This window comes from Carassius gibelio, chromosome A11, assembly GCF_023724105.1.
Source record: "Carassius gibelio isolate Cgi1373 ecotype wild population from Czech Republic chromosome A11, carGib1.2-hapl.c, whole genome shotgun sequence".
NCBI classification, from domain to species: Eukaryota; Metazoa; Chordata; class Actinopteri; order Cypriniformes; family Cyprinidae; genus Carassius; species Carassius gibelio.
The window spans coordinates 11,988,258-12,010,680 of record NC_068381.1 but is presented as its reverse complement, the minus strand read 5'-3'; the positions used below and the strand labels follow the sequence as shown (position 1 = coordinate 12,010,680).

General features: G+C 36.8%; 1 protein-coding gene across 13 annotated transcripts in view; it reads left to right on the top strand.

Annotated features, from left to right (window-relative positions):
- Nucleotides 1–22,423, top strand: part of LOC128022371 (liprin-alpha-2) — an 81,572-nt gene that overhangs the window by 49,065 nt on the left and 10,084 nt on the right. For 6 of the 13 annotated variants that reach the window (XM_052609857.1, XM_052609851.1, XM_052609860.1 and 3 more), the window contains 16 exons: nucleotides 561–662; nucleotides 1,447–1,611; nucleotides 3,065–3,139; nucleotides 5,236–5,319; nucleotides 9,197–9,418; nucleotides 10,434–10,580; nucleotides 11,803–11,937; nucleotides 13,347–13,430; nucleotides 15,105–15,236; nucleotides 15,959–16,021; nucleotides 16,742–16,833; nucleotides 16,996–17,128; nucleotides 17,421–17,647; nucleotides 20,443–20,671; nucleotides 20,807–20,842; nucleotides 21,080–21,210. In XM_052609857.1, coding sequence (XP_052465817.1) covers nucleotides 561–662; nucleotides 1,447–1,611; nucleotides 3,065–3,139; nucleotides 5,236–5,319; nucleotides 9,197–9,418; nucleotides 10,434–10,580; nucleotides 11,803–11,937; nucleotides 13,347–13,430; nucleotides 15,105–15,236; nucleotides 15,959–16,021; nucleotides 16,742–16,833; nucleotides 16,996–17,128; nucleotides 17,421–17,647; nucleotides 20,443–20,671; nucleotides 20,807–20,842; nucleotides 21,080–21,210 — 2,057 coding nt within the window. The remainder of the gene's footprint in view (nucleotides 1–560; nucleotides 663–1,446; nucleotides 1,612–3,064; nucleotides 3,140–5,235; nucleotides 5,320–9,196; nucleotides 9,419–10,433; nucleotides 10,581–11,802; nucleotides 11,938–13,346; nucleotides 13,431–15,104; nucleotides 15,237–15,958; nucleotides 16,022–16,741; nucleotides 16,834–16,995; nucleotides 17,129–17,420; nucleotides 17,648–20,442; nucleotides 20,672–20,806; nucleotides 20,843–21,079; nucleotides 21,211–22,423) is intronic. The other 7 variants (XM_052609856.1, XM_052609862.1, XM_052609861.1 and 4 more) reach the window with 4 other exon arrangements.

Below are 22,423 nucleotides of genomic sequence, written 5' to 3'. Positions count from 1 at the left end.
TTACATGTGACCACTTATATGTGAATAAAAAAAAAACGTGAGTAATATGTATAAGTAACGAAATAATGTGTGCTGTTTTCTTACAAAGTGACTGGTGATTTGGTGTTTGTGCTGGCTGACTGAAACATATCTGAATCTAAAAATGAGTGCCATCCATCTGTGTGCTCTTGTGTTAAAGTGGCCCTGATCAACAAAAGGCCAGTAGTTGTCTGATCAGGATTTTGAAGCTTTACTACCTCTGGAGCACTATGGGCCATGACAATTCATTCTTGTGTTCCCTTGAGCCATTTAAGGGAGACTGTAAAGATAGATCAGTAAGTAACATACAGCATAATATGAATATGTTTGAAAGAAAATGCAAAAACGAGATCTATGAATGAGTTATTATCATTCGGAGTAGATCCGTATTGTACTGGAAGAATCGTTCTGAATAAAAAACAACAAACAGGTCAAAGCACATTAGGGGTGTTGTGTATTAGTTTGCTGTAACAGTGCCATGTTAGTGTGCATTGTTTATTTCAAATTGATGAATTCATCTCAGTTTTTCTCTCTTCTCTCAGGAGTTTGCTACCCTGACTAAGGAGCTGAATTTGTGTCGAGAGCAGCTTCTGGAAAAAGAGGAGGAGATATCTGAGCTTAAAGCAGAGAGGAATAATACCAGGGTGAGTATATATTTGTGTGTGTTACAGTGACCAGACATCTCAATACAGCATGTACAGTTCAGACTGCTGTGTTTTGTTCCAGTATTTTGTTTGGTGCTTTTCATTATTATCAGTAGCATAAGTCATCATTATGTACTGTTTTAAACTTTTAGGTCAGGTCTTTAAAAATGTAATTAAATATAAATTATTTTAGAATTAAAAAAAAAGGAAAATAATATGCTGCACACTGGTGGTGGATGAGGAGTTACCTGCTGACAATGTAAAGTACTTTGAGTGCCTAGAAAAGCGCTAAACATATGTAAGGAATTATTATAATTATTATTATTAATAGTCAATTAGTTCTCCTGAAAAATATTTGGTGGTAAAATATTTACGTAAATGCTTCACCAAACATCAACCTCAACGGTGTGAGATTGTGTGAACGGAGAGGATTTTCACACAGCTTTAGTGATGCGGGGGAGAAGAGGAAGTGCGCATTTCTCCATTGGGAGATTCATGCTGCTTCATTGTCTTGAACATTGTAGAAGATGTTCATTCGCTTGCAGATTTGCTTGTAGTCGCAGTGCCAGCTCAATTTGCTTATGACGTGTTTTTCCAATGTTAATGATTTTACATTGATGAATGATTTTAAAAATGTACTGGGCCATTACATGTTACTATACAGAGCTTATAAGTAGCAGTAACCATGTATAGAACAAGTACAAATGAAGTAATGTGATCCAAGACTAATCGATAGATGAGTTAGCATGTGCTTGTGTGTTTCTGCATTTTTGCTGTTCTATAGCTTCTTTTGGAGCACTTAGAGTGTCTGGTGTCACGTCACGAGCGTTCCCTGAGGATGACTGTGGTGAAGAGGCAGGCTCCCCCACCGTCCGGGGTTTCCAGTGAGGTGGAGGTGCTCAAGGCTCTGAAATCCCTCTTTGAGCATCATAAAGCTCTGGATGAAAAAGTAAGTTTATTTTTCTTCTTTTTATTAAGGCTGCACGATAATGGAAAAAACTGACATTCCTATATTTTGTTTTCCTGTGATATATATTTATTGCGATAAGAAAAATACATGAATTTTCACCGGAGGCAAGTCAATCCCATTTCTGAAAGAGAGGTAACTTTTACTCATGGTAACTTACTCTGTGAACCTGGTCGGGAGCAGGTTTACATTATTAAATTCAGAGTTTATTATGGTCTCCTCCCCTTTTTAAAGAGCAAGCGATGTTTAAATTGCTCATTCAATTATTCATTCATGCTGCAATCAAATGCATATTGTTAGTATATTTTTAAGTGCATTTTACTTAAAACAAGAAAAAATTATATGAATGGAAATGGAAACAAGAAAACATGTTTAACCCCATTGGCAGGTAATTTGCAAAATAAGAAAAATACACTTCAAAGACTTAATACCTTATGTAATTTTTCTTTAATCTTTAGATATTTTGACTGGAAACAACAAGACAAAAATACTGAGTAAGAAAAGTTTTTCTTTGTAGTGCAGCTATTGTGGCCATCTCCTCTTCATCTGTTCTTCGATATTCTTTCGAGCCTTCTTGCTATTGGAGTAGAAGTCAAATGTTCATTTTATTACTCTAATTAAGAAATGCAACAGTTTGGATTAGATAACATTTAATTATGTGAAAAGAGCATTAAACTCTGTGGAAAAAGCTGCTGCGAACTGAAATAGACACTGAATTATATTTTTATAATATGGCAAATGCTTGTAAAGTCATGTATCCTACACTCATGAACCTTTTATGTTTATAGCTTTACCCTGATTGAATTATGTTTTTATACTTCATGTTTATATGTTCATGTTGCCTGTACCATGAAAATGGTACAGGCAACATGAAAATTAATATCACTTAAATAATTTACCCTACTGACACATTTTACCTTTGATATTATAACTATATCAAAGATATTATAGTGATTAAGAATTAAAGTTATTACTCAGTAGTGTGCAGACTTCTTTTCGTCAGATGCTGTTGCCATGGTGAATCATAATTTCAGAGCTCCATTATTATATTATTATTATAGGGTCAGACTAAAATTTGGCACTATGTTCACATCAAATCAGTGTTTCAGAACGGCTTGATTAACAGTGAATGAACCAAGCCGCTCTCAAATGCTTGAAACAAATTAAGAAAAGCATTATGAACTACAACAGTAAAGCTTATGTTTATCTAATTTAATAATAGCCATCACGATGTGACAATCACACTGTCATGCATCTCTACTTGTAATATTTTAAAGAAACAAATGAATGCTTTTCAAAAAAAGTAAAGTCATGGCTATGTAAGACTATGTAACATTAGTAGTAGCTCGTGACTGCAAGAATCAATGCTGAGGGTGCTGTCTTGGCACGTATACATTTTGCTATTAATCTCTCTTTTGTTTTTTCATGTGCACAGGTGCGTGAAAGGTTACGGGTGGCTCTTGAAAGGGTGACTACATTAGAAGGACAGCTGGCAGCCGCCAGTCAGGAGGTACGACCATTTTTTTTTTATTTTTTTTTTTTGCGTGTGTGTGTGTTTAAGTATGTATGCACAATGATATGTATTTGCTGATCTCATTAACATCTGTCTGATGAGCACCTGCCCCCTGCTGTCAAGCCATGCAGGAATACACACTGTCTGTTTCCATTACACACATGCTTTTGAGAGTTCATACAAAGCCAATGCACTTGACATACTGTAGTATCATAATTCACGGGTTTAACTGTAGACTCTGATTGTTTTCTGTGTGACCTCATACTTTTTCTAATGCTTTATTATTATTATTTTTTAATTCATGTTCATTTAACTGGTTATGTAACATTGAATAAAATCAAATATACATTTCACATACCACTCATTATTTGTAAATTACAAGTAATTGAGTGGGGAAGTCGTGGCCTAATGGTTAGAGGGTTGGACTCCCAATCGAAGGGTTGTGAGTTCTAGTCTCAGGCCGGACGGAATTGTGGGTGGGGGGAGTGCATGTACAGCTCTCTCTTCACCTTCAATACCACGACTTAGGTGCCCTTGAGCAAGACATCGAACCCCCAACTGCTCCCTGGACACCGCAGCATAAATGGCTTTTGTTTTTTACAAAATGCCCATCATCCAGTTTTAGAATATGAGAATATATTTAAGATACTATTTGCAATAACTGCCTGCGGCATTTCACTGCAGATTAAGAGACTTTGCGCAAACTACATTATGCGACCATCGACAACACTGTCCAGTATTGGCATCATAAATTCTAGTTCACCTAAAAATGTATATGACAATTCTGTAATCAGAAACATTTATTGCATAGAATTTCAATGGATGAAAAAAAAAATTATACACATTTATTTATGTTACAAAGATGTGGATTATCCCTTTAAAAGTTAATTAAAAACCTCAAGTGGGAGACATATACTGAATTTATAATAAGAAATACATATTTAATATGTAAAATAGATGGCCTTTATTTTTTAAAAAAGTGCTGCATGCTTTAGTGCTCTAGTTTTACACCCTCCCACTGAATAAATCATCACATCATTCATAACTGTCTAGTGGGGTCAGTCACTATGTTTGAATGCACTGACAAAAAAAAAGCTGTTTTTCCATCATCCGCTGAGTAAGAAGAGTCTTTGGCTGCAGTCCGCACTGCAGAGGCGGGATGTGAGGTGGCCTCTGGGTGTCATGATGCTGCATTAAGACCAGCGGGACGATTTTATGCTGTCTCAGGACATACAGGACCTAATGCGCAAAGGAAACAAAGGAAGTAGTCATCACCAGTGTTGGGGAATCAACTTTGAAACTGCCAATCTACAAGCTCATCATAACTTGAAGTTAACTGGTCCTTGTGGTGGATTGTGTGTCATAAAAGTCTAAAAATTTAATTTTCTTTCATTCTTCCTCCCAAACCTGATTCTATTGTCCTCCTACCAGAGATAAATAGACTGTAATGCTGCATATTCTTCAGTCTATTTGTAGCTGTCTTGAATGCTGCTCCCATATAGTAGAGCGTTTTGAGGGATTTTTAAGAAGCAGTGTCACTCACTCCTCCTCTCGTCAGCCTCCTCTAATACTCCAATACAAACGAGCTGTAATAAAGAGAGCCTTGTGAATATGTAAATCACATCCCTTTATTCAAATACTGCCATGCAAATTGATGTGTACATATTTTAATTGTCTTCCTCTGATTTTCACATTCAGTGAGTCTTATATGTGAGGATTAAAATGCAAATGGCCCACCAGTATTTCATTAATACCTTAATAACATGTGGCTTTTAAGCACAATGATAAGTTAATTCCTCAAAATGGGAAGTTTGTATAATCTTATCTCCCACAAGACTCCTCGCCTGCCTTAAGAAGACAGGAACAGCACTCAAATGCTATTAAAAGGAACACCATTAAATCGCACTATTACCCAAAATGTACATCTACATAAAGTGCAATTGAAAAAAAAAAAAAAGTTTATTGTTGCCTCTGCTGTGCTTCATGAACAGTAATTATGTGCTATGCCACAGTTAATGTAGCATAAAATCTGTAGGTTAGTTCGACATATTTAAAACATTTATAGAGTGGCTTTGTTTGGTGTGTTTATCTAGGTGGTCATGTTGAGACAGAGAAAGGATGGACAAGTGGATGGGGATGCTGTGGACAGAATGGACAGCTCTAAACCTACATGGAAGGTACATGTAATGTAGTTACTTAAAGTTGGATTAACGTAAATTTGCATTTAAGATAGAGCTTAAAATTGTTACATAACGTGGTCTAAACACACGCACGAGGATGTAGATCCACTCATAAAGTCTTTAATAGATCCACAGAAAGGTAAATAACAGGAGACAGGCAGGAGACACCTGTAGGGGCAACATTCACAATACCTGACGACAAGTAGACAGAAACTGAAGGCTTACAAAGTCAGGCAAACTAATGAGAAAACGAGATGATATACAAGGACAGGTGAACAGAATGAACTAATCAGGCCAACTGAGGAAAACTAGGTCACGGAGCACATGGGGAATGAAAACGCAACACAAATGTCCAAGGATGTGACAGAAATAGCCTTGTGTGCTAAAGCATTCGAAAGTACATTTCTGAAAACATTTTAGTAAGTGAAAATGTTTTATGGGGGTCAAAAAATGACATCATGACTAACGTTATAAGTGGAGGGAGAAAATTAGTAAAAAACGAAATGCATGATATGAGCTTTTAAAGCGAAATCTTTATCAGGACATTCTGTACATCAGTCGGTAAATTATAATGTTCACTTCTGACAGTACAAACGGCATGCCAAAGAAAACTACTGTTTAAAAATTGGGGTCATTAAGATTTTTTTTTTTGTCTTGTCACATTAATTTGATCAAAAGTGACAGTGAAAACATTTATAATGTTATAAAAAAAATTCTATTTCAAATAAAACCTTATTTTTAGCATAGAATCTGGAAAAAAAGTATAACAGCTTTCACAAAACTATGAAAGCAGCACAGCTGTTTTCAACATTGATAATACTAAGAAATATTTCTTGAGCACCAAATTAGCATATTAGAATGATTTCTAAAGCATCATGTGTCACTGAATGCTGGTACAATGTTTGCTAAAACTTAAGCTTTGCCATCAAAGGAAAAATTACATTTTTAAATATATTTAAAGGGACAATAAGTAACTTTTTAGGTATTTTATTATCTAAAATCAATATTTTTATTCATAAATATGCCCTCAATGGTGTACAAATACCTATGCCAATGTTTAAACTAATCCTTGTAAATGAAGAATTTATTATCTTTATATACATGGGACGGGTAGGTCGACGGAGGCTTCCATGTAGTTCCGCCATCTTGCAAAACTATAATAGTAGAGAGGGACAAAAAGTACTAAGCCAACGCGTTTCCACAGCGCGTTTTCGGTCAGAGCCAGAAACGCAGGTGCAGAGCAGTGAGAGGCGCTTGAAACTGCACCGGCAAGTTTAAAAGTCTGGATTGCATTCTTATTATGGACCATACATATGCCGCGCCACAGGAGAAGAAAACATCGTCGCCAAAACAGTCAAAAATAGAACGTAAAAGGAAACGTGACCGTAGATTACAGAAAACAAGAGTTAATGTCGGGGAAGCTTTTTCTAGGTGAAAAGAGCTAATGCTTGATAAACATTTCAAAAGAGACGCTAAAGTGGCCAGTTTTCTTCTCGACAGGTAAGTCAGTGTTACAATCTATATTATAATATTTTTTTTATATCTAACAATGCATATAATTCAGAAAATATAACGAATAAATTAGACATAACTACTAATTACAATATTTCATGTTTTCCACAGTCAGTAATTCATACTGTAACATTCGTTTGTTAGTTGTCATGTTGCAGTTTGTTTGAAATAACACACCTGTTCACCTGAAGGAAAACTCGACGAAGTGCTATTAGAAGACATCCTGTCAAAGCTTTTTGGTACATATCGCCTACCGTAGATGCAACGCGCATTTGAAAAAGCGAGGCGCTGGAGAGCAAAATTAGTTTGAATGCAAAATACAATTTCACCACTAGATGGGAGTAATTCCTACTTAGTGTCCCTTTAAATAGAAAAGTCTAGTTTATATATTTTACAGTATTATTGTTTTTACTGTATTTGATCAAATAAACGCAGCCTTAGTAATCATAAGAGACATAAGAGACCCCATAGGTTTTATTGTTACTTCCACCTTGCACTGGTCCAAAAGTGATCCCTCCTGCTCTAATACCTCTCTCACAGATGGTATTTTCTTTGCTACCGAGAAATAAACTGCATTGATTATGCGCCAAGTTGCCCTTCAACCTTCAGCACAGGCTGCTAAATTGTCTCCTGTCTCTGAGTGTGACTCACTTCTAGCAGTCATCCAGCCAGCAGGAGTCTGGTCTATAGGAGAATCGTGAATTGCTCTTAATCTTTGATCCCATGGTTCATAGTTTAAATATCACGTTACCTTTTATTTATAGATGTGCTATTGATTGATCTTCAGTAGTAAGAGATTTTTTCAATGCATTATCATTATCAATTTGCTTATCACACAAAATTAGTCTGGGCGCAGATATTAGATTGTGGTTTCATTATGAAAGTCTGTCTTTAAAGTCAGTTCAAGGTTCTCAAAATGGAAGGGCTGGTATCTCTCTGATGGTTATTATTATAATTTATAGCATTTTATTTTAATAAGCAAACAAGAGCAAAACATGTTCTGGTGGGTTTCTGCTGGGAGTTGTTAGCACCTGAAAGGTTGTGTTTCATAACCTTAGAACGAAAATGAGAGGCCTGCAGGCTTTTTCCAAACATACCTTTCATGTGAAATGTACAAATTTAGCTGGAATGTATTATTTGTAAATGTACAGTAGACTTCAAACTGCATGTGTGATTAGAAACAATGAATCATATAGAGCTGGATGGAGAGGATGAAAGAAGACAGAAATAGATAGAAATTGTTAGAGACGGCAGATGTGGTCCAGACTGTGTGTCTCTTTGGAGAGCTGGCTCAAGCTTCCCTGGAGGTCAGAAATATGGTTGATAGTCCCTGTGGTTCATGGCTCATCAGATACTTAAAGCTACTGTAAGTTCAGCCTGTCAGAGGCTGATGTGGGTTTTTCTGTGGACTCCCAGTAGAGTGACCGATAGGCTTCTGCAAAATTTCTGATAAAGCCAAGGAAGCGAAAGATCACAGCATATGAGGGTGTTTTTAACTATGGGCCTTGTGGACTTTTCATGTGGAAGTGAAACTCTGTGAATATAAATCTGTGTAATTTCCACAACATTTCTTTCTTTCTTTCTTTCCACATACTGTACATTATTGTTGCTCCTCTATGCCCCGTATTTCTGAAACACACCGATTTTTTCAAAGCTCATTGGTCTGAAAAGCAAGGTGTACACTGATTGACCAGCTATCCAGTGCACCATGTTTGGCCGAATGCCTCAAGCATGTGACAGAATAATTTTGCCCCTCATCATACTGTAAAGCCAAGTCCCTGTGTCATGAGGCAAAAACAATAAAACCCATTACAAATGAGGCATTTGTAGCATTAAGTGGGGACATTATTACTGATTATAATGATTTGTACTGTCTTTGTGTTGCATTGCACCACGTAAACATAAAACCATGTCTGCATTCATGTCCAAACTGGACATTTTGGTTTTACGAAAGCAACCGGTTTTGGGGGAAAAGATGCATCTAACCCAGGTTGTGTTTTTCTCCAGTAATGTGCAGAGGAATCCTGGGTTTAAAGGCTGGCAAAATCACTAGTCTGGAGGATTTAATTTGTTCAGCTGTATAATGTAGATGGATGAAATGCACGGTCACAATATGATGCATGCGAGAGAACCTCTGAACTCCTGAGGCCATAATTGAAGTCAAGCTGCTTAACTTGCTGAGTGTGTTCTTCAGACTCTGACTCAGCATATTTTGCCTCTCTGAAAATCATTTAGAAGTTTATTTTGGCATTCTGAAGCTTATTTGGGACCCTAAGTGGAAATCAGGGGACCGATAAACAAGTTTTAAAGTTCTCAACTAGCTCTCCATTGCATCACTAACATTTCGTTGTGTTTGTGACAGAGGCTTCCCAATGGTTCCATCGATGTCCATGACGATACCAGCAGGTCTCTGGAGCTGCAGGAACTTTTGGATAAGGCCAATAAGGAACTGGCCCAAAACAGAGAACGGATCAGCGGCCTGACCAATCGCATGTCTGAGCTTGAGACTGAACTGGCTACGGCTCGCAAAGATCTAGTGAAGAGCGAGGAGCTGAGCACCAAACACCAGAGGGACATACGCGAGGTTAGAATGATTGGGGAAAGAGGAAAGGGACAGAATGAGGACAAGCTGATGAGGACTTGTCTCAGGGAAGATAAAACATCAGGCAGTGAGGTTGTTTTCTCAGCTCTGCTTTATTTTTGCTGAGAAAAAGAAGGTTACAAATAATGCACTTGTGACTCATTCCTTGACAAGGTCTAACATTTTAGGGTATATAAAGGAACATTTCCCCCTTTAAATATCAGTGTCACTTTCTTTAGTGGAACGAAGATGATGCTTTGTAGAATGCTCATGCTGTTCTTTTCCATACAACTGAAGTACATTCACTTGTCTTGTAACCAAATGTGACAAAATCCTTAAATATTGATTGCCACAGCAAGGGAGGTGCATTTTAGTGAATAAATAACCTTCAATTTTGGTGTGTTCCTTACACAAAGTTATACAGTGACTTGAGAAACTTATTTTATGGTGTTTGTCAGTTTATTTATTTATTTTTTATTTTGTCGTGGTTCGAGCTTGATATTGTTACCTTATTCTTTCATCTTTCATTTTATTGAAAAGAGTAGTTTAAAAGATTGTTTGTTTTTTCATATTGTTTTGTAACAAAAGGAGATTTTTTTAATTTAAAATTTTTTCGTAATTATATCAATTTACGATGTAACAAGTAGTGGCAGATTATTTTTATTATTATTTCTCTCATATTGTAATGCACATCCAAATGTAAAAAACTGTCAAAATTCCATCCATCAGTTGTTGATGGATGGAGGCAGATCTAAATTTGAGCTCGCAATCGATTGCAAGAAAGGGGCGGGATTTAAGGGAGCTAAATGATTCAAGAAATCCAACATATGTCACCAGAGAGAAGTCTGTTATAAATAAATAAGTAAGTCATTCATGGATGAAGCATTTACAATTGGAACAATAAGATGCTTGTAGGGTTTATTTATTTTATGCTGACTTTTAGCACCTTTTACCTAAATTATTATTACTAAATTATTCCCTAGTTTTTGTTTTCTCTTACTATGTGCCTGTTCAACAGGCAATGGCACAGAAGGAGGACATGGAGGAGCGAATCACAACGTTAGAAAAACGTTACCTGGCCGCTCAGAGAGAAACCACCTCAATCCATGACCTGAACGACAAGCTAGAGAACGAGCTGGCCACCAAGGACTCACTTTACCGACAGGTACGCCAACCTTGAATCAGGCCTGTGCTGATTTGAAGTTCATTTCTAGTATGAGCTGTAGGTCAGTGCTAGTAGATGTCCCATAATGCAGTTCTGAGAGTCATGTTTTATCTGCATGTGTGCATGTGAAGGGCATGTGTTTGTCAGAGGGGTTTAATTCACCTTAAAACAGCAAAGTTGTGTTGGAATACTTCAGAATCCTTCAGCATGCTGGGAGGAAGCAGGTACTGCCCACCTGTTTTAATATCCAGATCTATCAGCTGGAGAAAGAAAGAGGATTCCCAACTTGCATGGATGTTGGTGATATCAAAAGAGAGAAATAAATAGGACATCTGGTGTTGTATAGACAGCATGAGTTTGTGAGTTTGCACTCCCCCACTTATTGGGCCCAGGGGGAATTGGGCAGACCTAATGAAATGTTGTCCCAGGGCATGTGAATATTTGCAGTGGTCCTGTTTAAGCAAATGAGAATGAAAAACTGCATTACATCATATTGATATGAATGGATTTATGTAAATTACCCTTAAAAAGTTTGGGGTCAGTAAGATGTATTTATTTAAAGAAATTAATACTTTTATTAATCAAAGATGCATTAAATTGACAGTAAGGACATTCATAATGTTACTAACAGTTTGTATTCAGTTAAATGTTGTTGTATCACAGTTTCCAAAGAACTATTAAGCAGCATAATTGTTTTCAACATTGACAATAAGAAAAATCTATCGTGCATCAAATCAGAATATTAAAATGATTTCTGAATGATTATGTAAAGCCGAAGACTGGTCTAATAAATGCAGATCAAATATATGCACATTTTTGATCAAATATATGCAACCTTGGTGAGCACTTGGTGAGACTTTTTCAAAAAACCTAAATATCTTATCAGCCCCAAACTTTTGAACAGGAGCGTATAATAAAATGTTGGAATTGGCTAATTAATCAAGTGTATGTATTTTGTGTGTGTTAGTACACTGGTAGATTGTTTTTATGTGCACTTATTTGTTTTGTATTTTATGTGTGCTGCTTACTATTCACATTTATGGTATATATTCTTTTGTGTTTATGTTTTGAGTTCCTTGAAACCTTGTGTGGGTCTTACCATGTAATACATCTACTGGGTATATAATATCTGTGTTTTCTACTAAAACTGGGGTGTTTATGTTGTTTACATGAATGTACACCCACTGTCTTATTTGTTTGTGTGCGCATGTCTTTTTATCAGAGCGAGGAGAAGGTACGACACCTTCAGGAATTGCTGGAGTTGGCGGATCAGCGGCTACAGCAGACCATGAGGAAGGCAGAGACTCTGCCCGAGGTGGAGGCTGAACTGGCCCAGAGAGTGGCCGCCCTCACCAAGGCCAGTACTCAATCATTTCTCCAGACAACAGCAGCAGGAAAAAAAATGAGAGTGTCACTTCGTAAGATTATTTTCTGTGAGGAAAACACCCTCTGAGACGGTGATGAAACAACATGATAAGGTGAAGAAGGACGGAAACTGACACTAAAAGATTACACAGCAGGATTAGATAAGAGATGAGCAACATAAGCTGTTTAAAAAGTGGGACTTTTTAGCCCACTGAGACATGATTTAGAGAAACATCTAAAAGTTCTATGATGGGTCAGGACTCAAGACCCAAATTTGGGTTGCTGGTACGTTCTAAATTGATTATTTTTTGTAGTTTGTTAATGTTTCTATTTTGATTCTATTTGATTTTTTTTTATTTCAGTCTTTAAAACTTAATTTAGTTAGTTGCCAATGCAATAGGTTTCATTTAGTTTAAAATAGTTTTTTTATTTTATTTCAGATTTATTTTAGTTAACGACAATGTGTTTGAAGACAGACATAACAGCTTAATGGATAAATTACACTTGTTGTATATATCATGTTAATATTTTTGGACCTATAATTTGGACCTGTACTGGATAGTTGTGGTAATTGATTAATTGAGCGATTAATTGAATTTACTGTCTAAATTGGGTTTTTATGGTGTTGTGTTTCCACTTGATGTCCAAAGTAAAATCTGAATCCTGAAATATGGTATCGGACCTGAAGCCTAGTGTGAGGCAATGTGTTTTCCGACGCACTGAGACAGGGTGCTCCATGGAAGTCATTATTTTTTCAAACTGTTCCAACCCTTTTTCCCATCAGTAGTGTCCTTTAAGTGTCCAAAAAAGACTAAAATATATAAATAAAAATTACAGCTCTACTGGATATAATAAAACATCAGCCATCAAACATAGGTAGAGCAGATATTTCTCTTCTACAGACTTCCATCTCCATCTCTTGCCAGTTTAGATAATCCACACTCTGTAGCAGTCACGTCTCATCTTAACATCAGCGAGAATTGTGGATGACAGTGTTTTTCTGAGGCAGCCAAATGTCTTGTCAGAGTGGCAGAGAGGCAGTGGGGTTTTGTTTATAGTCTCGCTTATGCAGATAATTAAAAATGGCAACTTGTATCATTCTCAGTCAGTGGCATCCTGTCATACACCTCATGTACCTATGATACAGATCCATGGCTGGCCTTAAACCAGATGGAGACTTTATCCTTCCTAAGATCCCATTTACTGTATATGCCATCACTGGGATATAGACATTAGCCAGAGAAGCCAAACTATACAACAATATACACAAAAAAAAGTACTTTCATGCCTCATAGCCTTATTTTCATTTTGAAAACCTCTTTTTTCTGAAATGCGAAGGGTCTAATCTGAAGGTTTTAGCCCTGCTGTTGCTCTTTACACTAATGTCAGTGTTTCCTGCAGGCGGAGGAGCGTCATGGAAATATCGAGGAGCGTTTACGCCAACTGGAGGCCCAGCTAGAAGAGAAGAACCAAGAATTGGGCAGGGTGAGGACCGGGTTGGGGCCACGACACCAACAGAAAACAGGGGTGCAGAGTGTGTCACTGATTGAAAGAATGTTGGATAGTGGAAAGATGAGATCGCTTGAAGGATGATGGAAGGGAGAAAATGGGAGAGTGTGAATGGCTTTGGTTCATTACGCTGTGTGCGTGAGGTTATTTGTTTAAGTGCACATAAGAATGAACACTGTTGAGACTCTCAGTGTTTTTTGTGTGGATGTTCATATGTGTGGCCAAAAATGTCTCCACAAAACTTGATATGAACCTACCATCTACTAGATGGTTCCTGTTAGGGAAAAGACTTAACAGTTGTTCTTAAATAAAAATAAAAAAAGTCCATAGTGCTATATTTGGATTCATTTATTTGCATTTATGCATTTATTTTAACATTTACTAGTATATTATAAAAAAAATGATCTGTTGATATTATTTAACAATAGAATATTTTAACAATAGAATAGGAGTCAGTCGAGCTTGGTGACAGATATTTTATTTTAAAACAGTAAAAACCCTTCTTTTCTTTTTGTTTGGGTTTGAAGGATAGTCTGGATTTTAATTACAATTATATTAAAACAGTATTAGTATATGGTCCTAATTTCATAGTGTGTGTGTGTGTGTGTGTGTGTGTGTGTGTGTGGAAGACGTGTTGACCAGGCCTGCAGGTGGTGTGTTTGAACTCACTGTAGAGACTCAGAGGGCTGACCACTCTGATTAGCCTATGCTATGTGTTTTCTTGTGTGTTTTTTTACACACACTACAGAGGCACACAAATATTGATAAGCTAGCACTCTTTTACAAATACACACGCATGCTGCTGCTCTGAGAATATGGGAAATTGTTTAGCCAATCTTACAGATGAATCTCCCCACCCCCAGTGAGAGCAGAGCTGTAATTGGCTGCTATATTTGGATTTTGAATAATTCATGCATGGTTAATTTCCTCCTGTGTGTGAGCTGATGGTTGTAATGACTTAAAGCAGTCAAAGAGAGTCCTTATCCTCCTTCAGACTTAATTAAACCTTGATACTTACACCTCAGACTAGCTCCAGTTCTTTCCCGACAGTCACAATTCTTTGTGTTGACTACATTTTAAAGACCACTGCCACCAAAAGAAAATTAAGATTTTGTTGCCAGGCAACTGAGTGCCCATATCCCACCGCAACTGTGTTTAAAAGTCACCACCCCTGCATTCAACTCCAAGGACCGTCATTCTTCATTTTCTAGAAAGATTATCACAAAATGAACCCTCTTAGAAACCCCCTTAAAACTGTGAGAAATTAGAATTAAACACTGAAGCAAAATGTGAACTTTCAGAGGCATCTATGTGTTTTAATATTTAAAAAATCAGACATAAAACTCCTAGAATATGATCACAGTGCACCAGGGTGTAATACTGCCCTCTATTGGTTCATAAAAAAATTATTCCAGAGGGCATCCAGGGGTGTCAAACTCAATTCATGGAGGGCGAGTTTTGTTACAACCCCTCTTCAACACACATGAAATATAGTTTTCAAATAAGCCTGAAGAACTTGATTTGTGGGATCAGGTGTGTTTAATTAGGGTTGCATCTAAACTCTACTTTTTTAAATAAAGGTTGTTGTTTCATGCTTCCCTTTTTTCTTTCTTGCTTTTGTCTTCTCTGCTCGCTCTTACTCTTACTCAGGCTCGGCAGAGGGAGAAGATGAACGAGGAGCATAACAAACGTCTGTCGGACACTGTAGACCGTCTCCTCACCGAGTCCAATGAACGGCTTCAGCTGCACCTGAAGGAGCGCATGGCTGCACTGGAGGACAAGGTATGGATTTTACCATACCCACCTGCACTTACTGTACACATTTGACCGTTATCATCTGATGCTTAAAAAGCATTGAAGCCACACAGCCACAAACTGACAACTGGTTTTCCAGACCTAATAACAGCAAATTATAGATTTACATGCACTTACAAGAGCAAGAGTGAGAGAGAAAGATATTAAGAAAATATTTTTAATTATATTTGTAATTACTTAATTTATTCCACATTGGCAGATACAAGTCCATTTCCTTGAACATAATTACTAAGAAAATAATGTAAAAATAAATATTGAATTTTGAATGCACGTTCATCTTAAAAATGATTAAAATCATGTTATTGTTTTGTATAAAAAAAAAATCTTAATGCACATTAATCTTGAGAAAGTATTGCAATTTATTCTTAAAAACATTTAAATAATATATATTTATATTTATATCCATATTTATAGTATGCCTTCATCCTAGAGAATGCACGGCCATATTTTGGAAATAGCTTGTTTAAAACAGAGATAAAAAAGCTCCCTATTCAGCTTTAATGAACAGAACCCAGTTCTTTTTTTTGTTTGAGCTGTAAGATGAGAGGACAGAACGGACCGTGACAGAATGAGTGGCCAGATGTGAAGTGACAGTCTGAAGCACCACACGGAGAGAGAGAGAGAGAATGTGCAGGTCATCTGGTCTCAACTTTGTTTTGTTTGTCTTTTTTTCTTTGTTCCCAATCAAGAATGGACTCATCCATGACCTGGAGAATTCCCAAAAACAACTGGAAGAGTTCCATCACAACAAGGTACGGTACCACTGCTCATTAATATCAGCTCATAGATCTGCAGGGCATGAGCAACAGTGTTCAAATTTCGAGGGATATCTGAGGACAGAACACAGTAAAATAAAATGCAAAAAGAAGACCATTGTTGTTGAGTGCAGATCATGGATTTATATACCAAATAATTTAATAGATTGATGCACCAAAATAAAATATTAAGGGACAAAAGAGCGCGGTGCAAGCGGCTTTATGGAGGAGATAACTGAGGAGAATAACTTGTCCATGGACCTTTCTTAATTAACATCAAGATTTTAAGTTAAGATATTTATATGAACATATAAAGAAGTGTATAAGTATATATCCTGTGAATGGTCACCATTTTTTATGTTTTGCATTATTCTTAAACATCTCTTGGCCTTTAGTATTTAAGTTTTGTAATTTCTGTGATGGCAAAACTGAATTTTCAGCATCATTACTCCAACTTTTTTTTTTTTTTTTTTTTATAAATTTTTGTAACATTATAGATGACTTTGCTATAGTTGATAAATTGTATTAATCTTTACAAAATAAAGTATTCATTTATTAAAAATATAATCTCTATTTTAAAAAAATAATATATATATATATATATATATATATTGGTCTCCAATAATTTTAGTCCTTAAAGTGTGATTTTTTTTATCATTCTAAAAGACTTGTATTGATTTGAGATTGCTTGACTACAAGTATTTTCTGGTTGTTTAGGAGAGGCTTATTGGTGAGATTGAGAAGTTACGGGCTGAACTCGATCATCTGAAGCGCAGGAGCGGGGCATTTGGAGACGGAACACATCCTAGGTGACATCCAGATTTAAAACGTTGATAGTATTTTGTTATATAAATAAACTAAAATATGAGCCCTATTTTAATCTGCTCATTAAAAGTGATATTGCTGTAAGCATGTGCCAGGTTAGGTGTCTGAGCCTCTTCATCTGCCTCTCTCTGTTGACCCTGTCTTAGGTCTCATGTTGGCAGTGCCACAGACCTGCGCTTCTCAGTGGTGGAAGGTCAGGGTGATCACTACTCCTCCACAGGGGTCATACGACGGGCTCAGAAAGGTCGACTGGTGGCACTCAGGGATGAACCCACGAAGGTGTCAATGTCACACTTACTGTACATCTCCATCTGTAACTGTCTTAAACCAAAACTGTTCTGACATGTAATATGTATGAACACTGGTATAAATGAAGACACTTTTGGCCTTTTTCTAAATGAATTGTTCTCTATTCTTTTCTTTTGCCTCATTGGATGTGTTCATTGTAAGTTCCAGGTTCTCTAATTCACAATAATAATGTTTAGAGAAAGTCGGATCTTACTGAAACACTAATATCAGGAAGCCTGATTTGTAAAATCCTTTTTGCTCTGATCCATGTCTTTATTCCTAGATCCTGCCGATGGTGGAGCAGGATTGGGATCGCTCTCAGCCTTCCAGCTTGCGGGCGAGCCGTACTCACCTAATGGGAAGCGACACTGAGCTGTCGGACCTGGACGATGACGACCGCGAGACCATCTTCAGTTCAGTTGATATGATGTCCCCCAGCGGGCACTCAGATGCCCAGACGCTTGCCCTAATGCTACAAGAACAGCTAGATGCCATCAATGAAGAGATCAGGTTGACATATAGACTATTAAAAAGTGACATAATATGGAAATCGTTTTGTAGTTTTGTTTTGTTTTGTTTTAGCAGCTGTATAGCATCAGACACTAGCCAATCAGCAGAACTAATTTGCATAAGTCTTAAAAATTGACCTTTCATGCAGTGTGTAACAAAGTGAAAACATCCTGCCAAGTTTTAAATCTAAAAGTGCACTGTGTATAAAGTTATTTTTCTTCACAGAAAGTCTGAATCATTGACTCTCGTCGTTTTTTTTTAAGCGAATCTCAAACCGTTTCTTGTTGACAAAAAAAATGAAACATTAGCATATTGCCCGCCCACTTGTTGGTCTTTTCGCATTGGTATGAATGAAAATACTAATTCATTCTTTCCACTAGGTGCTGCTTTGGGAGCGGTAAAAATAGCTGTTTCCCTAGTAACGCTGTACACAAAGCAGCACTGCACTCACAAACGCTGCTTTATCAGGAATTGCAGGCATGATGAAATGGAAATGAGACCAATTGGACCAATCACCGCAGATTAGCTTCACGCAAAGGAGGGGTTTTTGAAAAATGTAACGTTGAGCGAATCATTTCAGAGTTGTTAAGCAAGTACCGTATTTTTCTGACTACTGTATAAGTCACTCCTAAATATAAGTCGCATCAGTCCAAAAATATGTCATGATGAGGAAAAAAACACAAGTCGCACTGGACTATAAGTCGCATTTATTTAGAACCATGAAACAAGAGAAAACATTATCGTCTACAGCCGCCAGAGGGAGCTCTGTGCTGCTCAGTGTAGACTACAGGAGCAGTGAGCAGCATAGAGCGCCCTCTGGCGGCTGTAGACGGTAATGTTTTCTCTTGATTCATTTCTCTCGGTTCATGTAAAATTAATTTTTATAAATAAGTCGCACCTGGGCTATAAGTCGCAGAACCAGCCAAACTATGAAAAAAAGTATTACTTATAGTCCGGAAAATACAGTAATGTAAAAATAAATTGATATTAGAAGACAATAAACGTTTTTTTTTTTACCTTTCAATTCAAATCAAAGTACCTTTCATAACCCACAATAGGGGCACTTTAAAGGTACAGTAGATATAATAGGCTGTTTAATTGTATTATTATTTTTTTTGTTGTTGTTGACGAAACCCTGACTAATGTTATAAAGAAATTATAATTTGTTACAAAAGTGTTGCATATAGACCCTTTAACTGCTGCCAGCTTATGACACCGTATTAAAACAGTAGAAAGTTCCTTTAACATTTCAGGGTTACACTATACAGTGCTTGCTTAAGTATATGAATGCTTCAAATCTGACATTTCTTGTGACTTGCATGAAATCGAATCATCTGCCTCGGGCATCATCAGCTTAGATCCCTGAAATGCCATATTCATTTGTCTTATTGATCTGAGCTTGTGCCAGAATGAGTTAGGCCCTGCATGCAGACTAAAAGAGCACCTGCGTGTCTCTGTGCTCCGGCGGCCTACAGATATAACAAGATCTGTAACAGAAACTGTCAGCCAGGCCAAAAACTTCAGTCTCCATCCAAACAGTGCTTTGAAGCTTGTTCTGATACCGAGCTGTCTGGATTCCTTTCAGCAGCATAAAGCACTTGCGGTAGACCATCTGTCATATATGACAATATTTGTGGGTCTGCAAGTTTAATATGCCCATCACACAGATTGATTCCGAGTTTTGGATGAATATAAATGCCAGACAATAGCAGCGCTATCACCTGAATTGTGCTGCGTTGTGCAGATAGTGATGACCCACAACCTGAGCTGTGGCTTAAACTCTTAAAGGGTTAGTTCAACCAAAAATTAAAATGATGTCATTAATGACTCGCCCTCGCTCATGTCCTTCCAAACCGTGAGACCTCCGTTTATCTTCGGAACACAGTTTAAGATATTTTAGATTTAGTCTGAGAGCTTTCTGTCCCTCCATTGAAAATGTATGTACAGTATACTGTCCATGTCCAGAAAGGTAATAAAAACATCATCGAAGTAGTCCACGTGACATCAGAGGGTCAGTTAGAAGTTGTTGAAGTATCAAAAATACATTTTAGTCCAAAAATAACACAAATTTCGACTATTCAGCATTTTCTTTTCTTCCGGGTCTGTTGTGAGTGCATTCATTTTTGTTATTTTTGAACCAAAATGTATTTTCGATGCTTCAACAAATTCTAACTGACCCTCTGATGTCAACATTTTTGGGGGAACTATCCCTTTAAGGGATCGACAGAATATGCTTCCACTGCATGTATATTAACATACATCAAGAGGAGACATTTTCGGCCTTCATTTTCTTTAAAGGCTCAATACATTACTATGAATACATGCACTATAAAGCTATTAGTAATGCATTTTTGGTTTCAAAGTTAATTCTAGCCACCATTATAATATAATGTATATTATATAGTATGTAGTATATATTATATACATAATCATATATGGTTACACATTATACACTTAAATAAGGCATACAGTTGTGTGTCACATGTTTTAATCCACTATTTAAAAGTAGAACTTATAAGGATTCTACAATCGCAGGATCACGGATGTAGTAGGGCTGCTCTTCAGACCCACTTATGATTTGACTTTGGCTTTGATTTGTAGTGTATTCTGCAGAGAGAATGTACTGTCTGGGGATTCGGGTATGTGTTTTATGTAGGACTTTTAAAGGGATGGTTTACGCAAAATTTCAAACCACCACATGATTTGCTCACCCTCAGTCCATCCTAGGTATGGGGGAGTGAATTAATGCTATTCTTGCCATCCAGGTGCTGAGTCGCTCTTTCCTTCTGTTCCAGAATGATCCAGGTAGAGAGAGAATCAGCAGATCTCCGGGCAGATGAGATTGAGAGTCGAGTGAACAGTGGCAGCATGGATGGCCTCAACGTGACACTGCGGCCACGCTCCTCTATCCCCACCTCCGTCACCGCCCTCTCTCTGGCCAGTTCATCGCCTCCCGTTAGCGGCCGATCCACACCCAAACTGACTTCCGGTTCAGCAGCCCACGAATTGGGCATCATGACCCTGGTGATACTTGCTTTACATTGCAATGCTTTTACTTTGTGATAACCCTGTTAAAACACCTTTTTCTTAGACTGACAGCACTAAATCATCTGTCACCTTGCACTTTCCTTTGTCTCTTTATTCCTGCTAACACTTCAGCCTAGTGATTTAAGGAAACATCGCAGACGAGTGGCTGTAAGTGTCATACATCTCTTAATGACTTCACTGAATATTTACTTGCTTGTGCTAATTCAGTGTGTGTGCATTAGATTGTGAGGATGAAAAATATGAACTTAATATGAAAGTGTGTGTGTGTTGATTTCTAGGTGACTAAGTATTGATGAGTTTGTGTTCAGGGATATGAGGGAAATGTCATTTGTTTTTTGCACGAGGCGATATCCAGCTGATTTAGTTTGAGTGTTTTTGTCCCAGTCCCCTGTGGAGGCCCGAGAGGACAAGACCACCATCAAGTGTGAGACGTCGCCCCCTTCCTCCCCCCGCAGTCTCAGACTAGACCAGATGAACTTCGCTCAGCTAACAGGAAGCCTTGAGGATGGCCGAGGGTAAACACATAAACAAATCCACGGACAATCACATCTCAGGTGTTGGTGTTAATAGATCCCTCTCTGATTGGATTAGACATCATTTTCCCTGCAGGAACACTTGAGGACAAGTGAGAGTGTTATAGAGATTTTCCCACACACTCTCAACTGCTCTTGAGACTATGGGTCTATAAACTAGTTAATTTCTGTCAGCTTGCCTTTGTTCAAGTCATATGTGACCCACATTTCTGTAATACACCTCCAGGTGTGTCATAGGCAATACCCCACAGGCTTGTGAGCCAAGCAGACCTTAAATCTTTGAAAATATTTTGATTATTATAGGTAAAAAAAAAAATAATAATAATTGCTTGTCTAAAACACATTCATGTGTATTAATCTTAGTTCATATTATATATGCACTAATAATATATGTACTAATCTTTATCTGGTAAAAAAAAAAAATCTTCAATTAAATTGCACCAACTGCAGATCATTTTTAACTTTCTATCATATTTGTTTCGTTTTAAGCGTATATGTATATTTGGTTAATAGAACAAAGGGTTAAAGATGTTGTTTTACATAGAGCTTTTACATAAATGCTGCTCTTTTAAATGTTCTAGATATTCCTGAACAAATGCATTACAGTTTCTACAAACATACATATATATATATATATATATATATATATATATATATATATATATATATATATATATATATATATATATATATATATATATATATATATATATAAGATCAAATCAGCATATTAGAATGATTCAGCTTTAGCATAGTGGGAATGAATTACATTTGAAAACATATTAAAACAGAAAAGTTCTCTTTTAAATTGTAATGATATGTAACATACATACTTTATTTTTAATCAAATAACTGTACCCTTGGTTAGCATTGGAGACTTCTATTAAAAGCATTAAAAAATTTACTTGCCCCAAACTTTTGAATATTAGTATAAATTTTATAAATAATACTTATATTTATACTTATATTTATATATATATATACTTATATTTATCAGATCATATATTATTTATAATATCATGAACTACTATGGGTATTGTCGAATACTAATAATACTTTTGTAGTCTGGCTCATTTAATTTAAATAAGACATTCTGAAGATGTCCTGCACACTCAGACTAATACAAATTGACTTGAATCAAAGCAAGAAATCAAACCTGATGTGCATTTTTTCATTCTCTCTCTGTCCTTCCTAC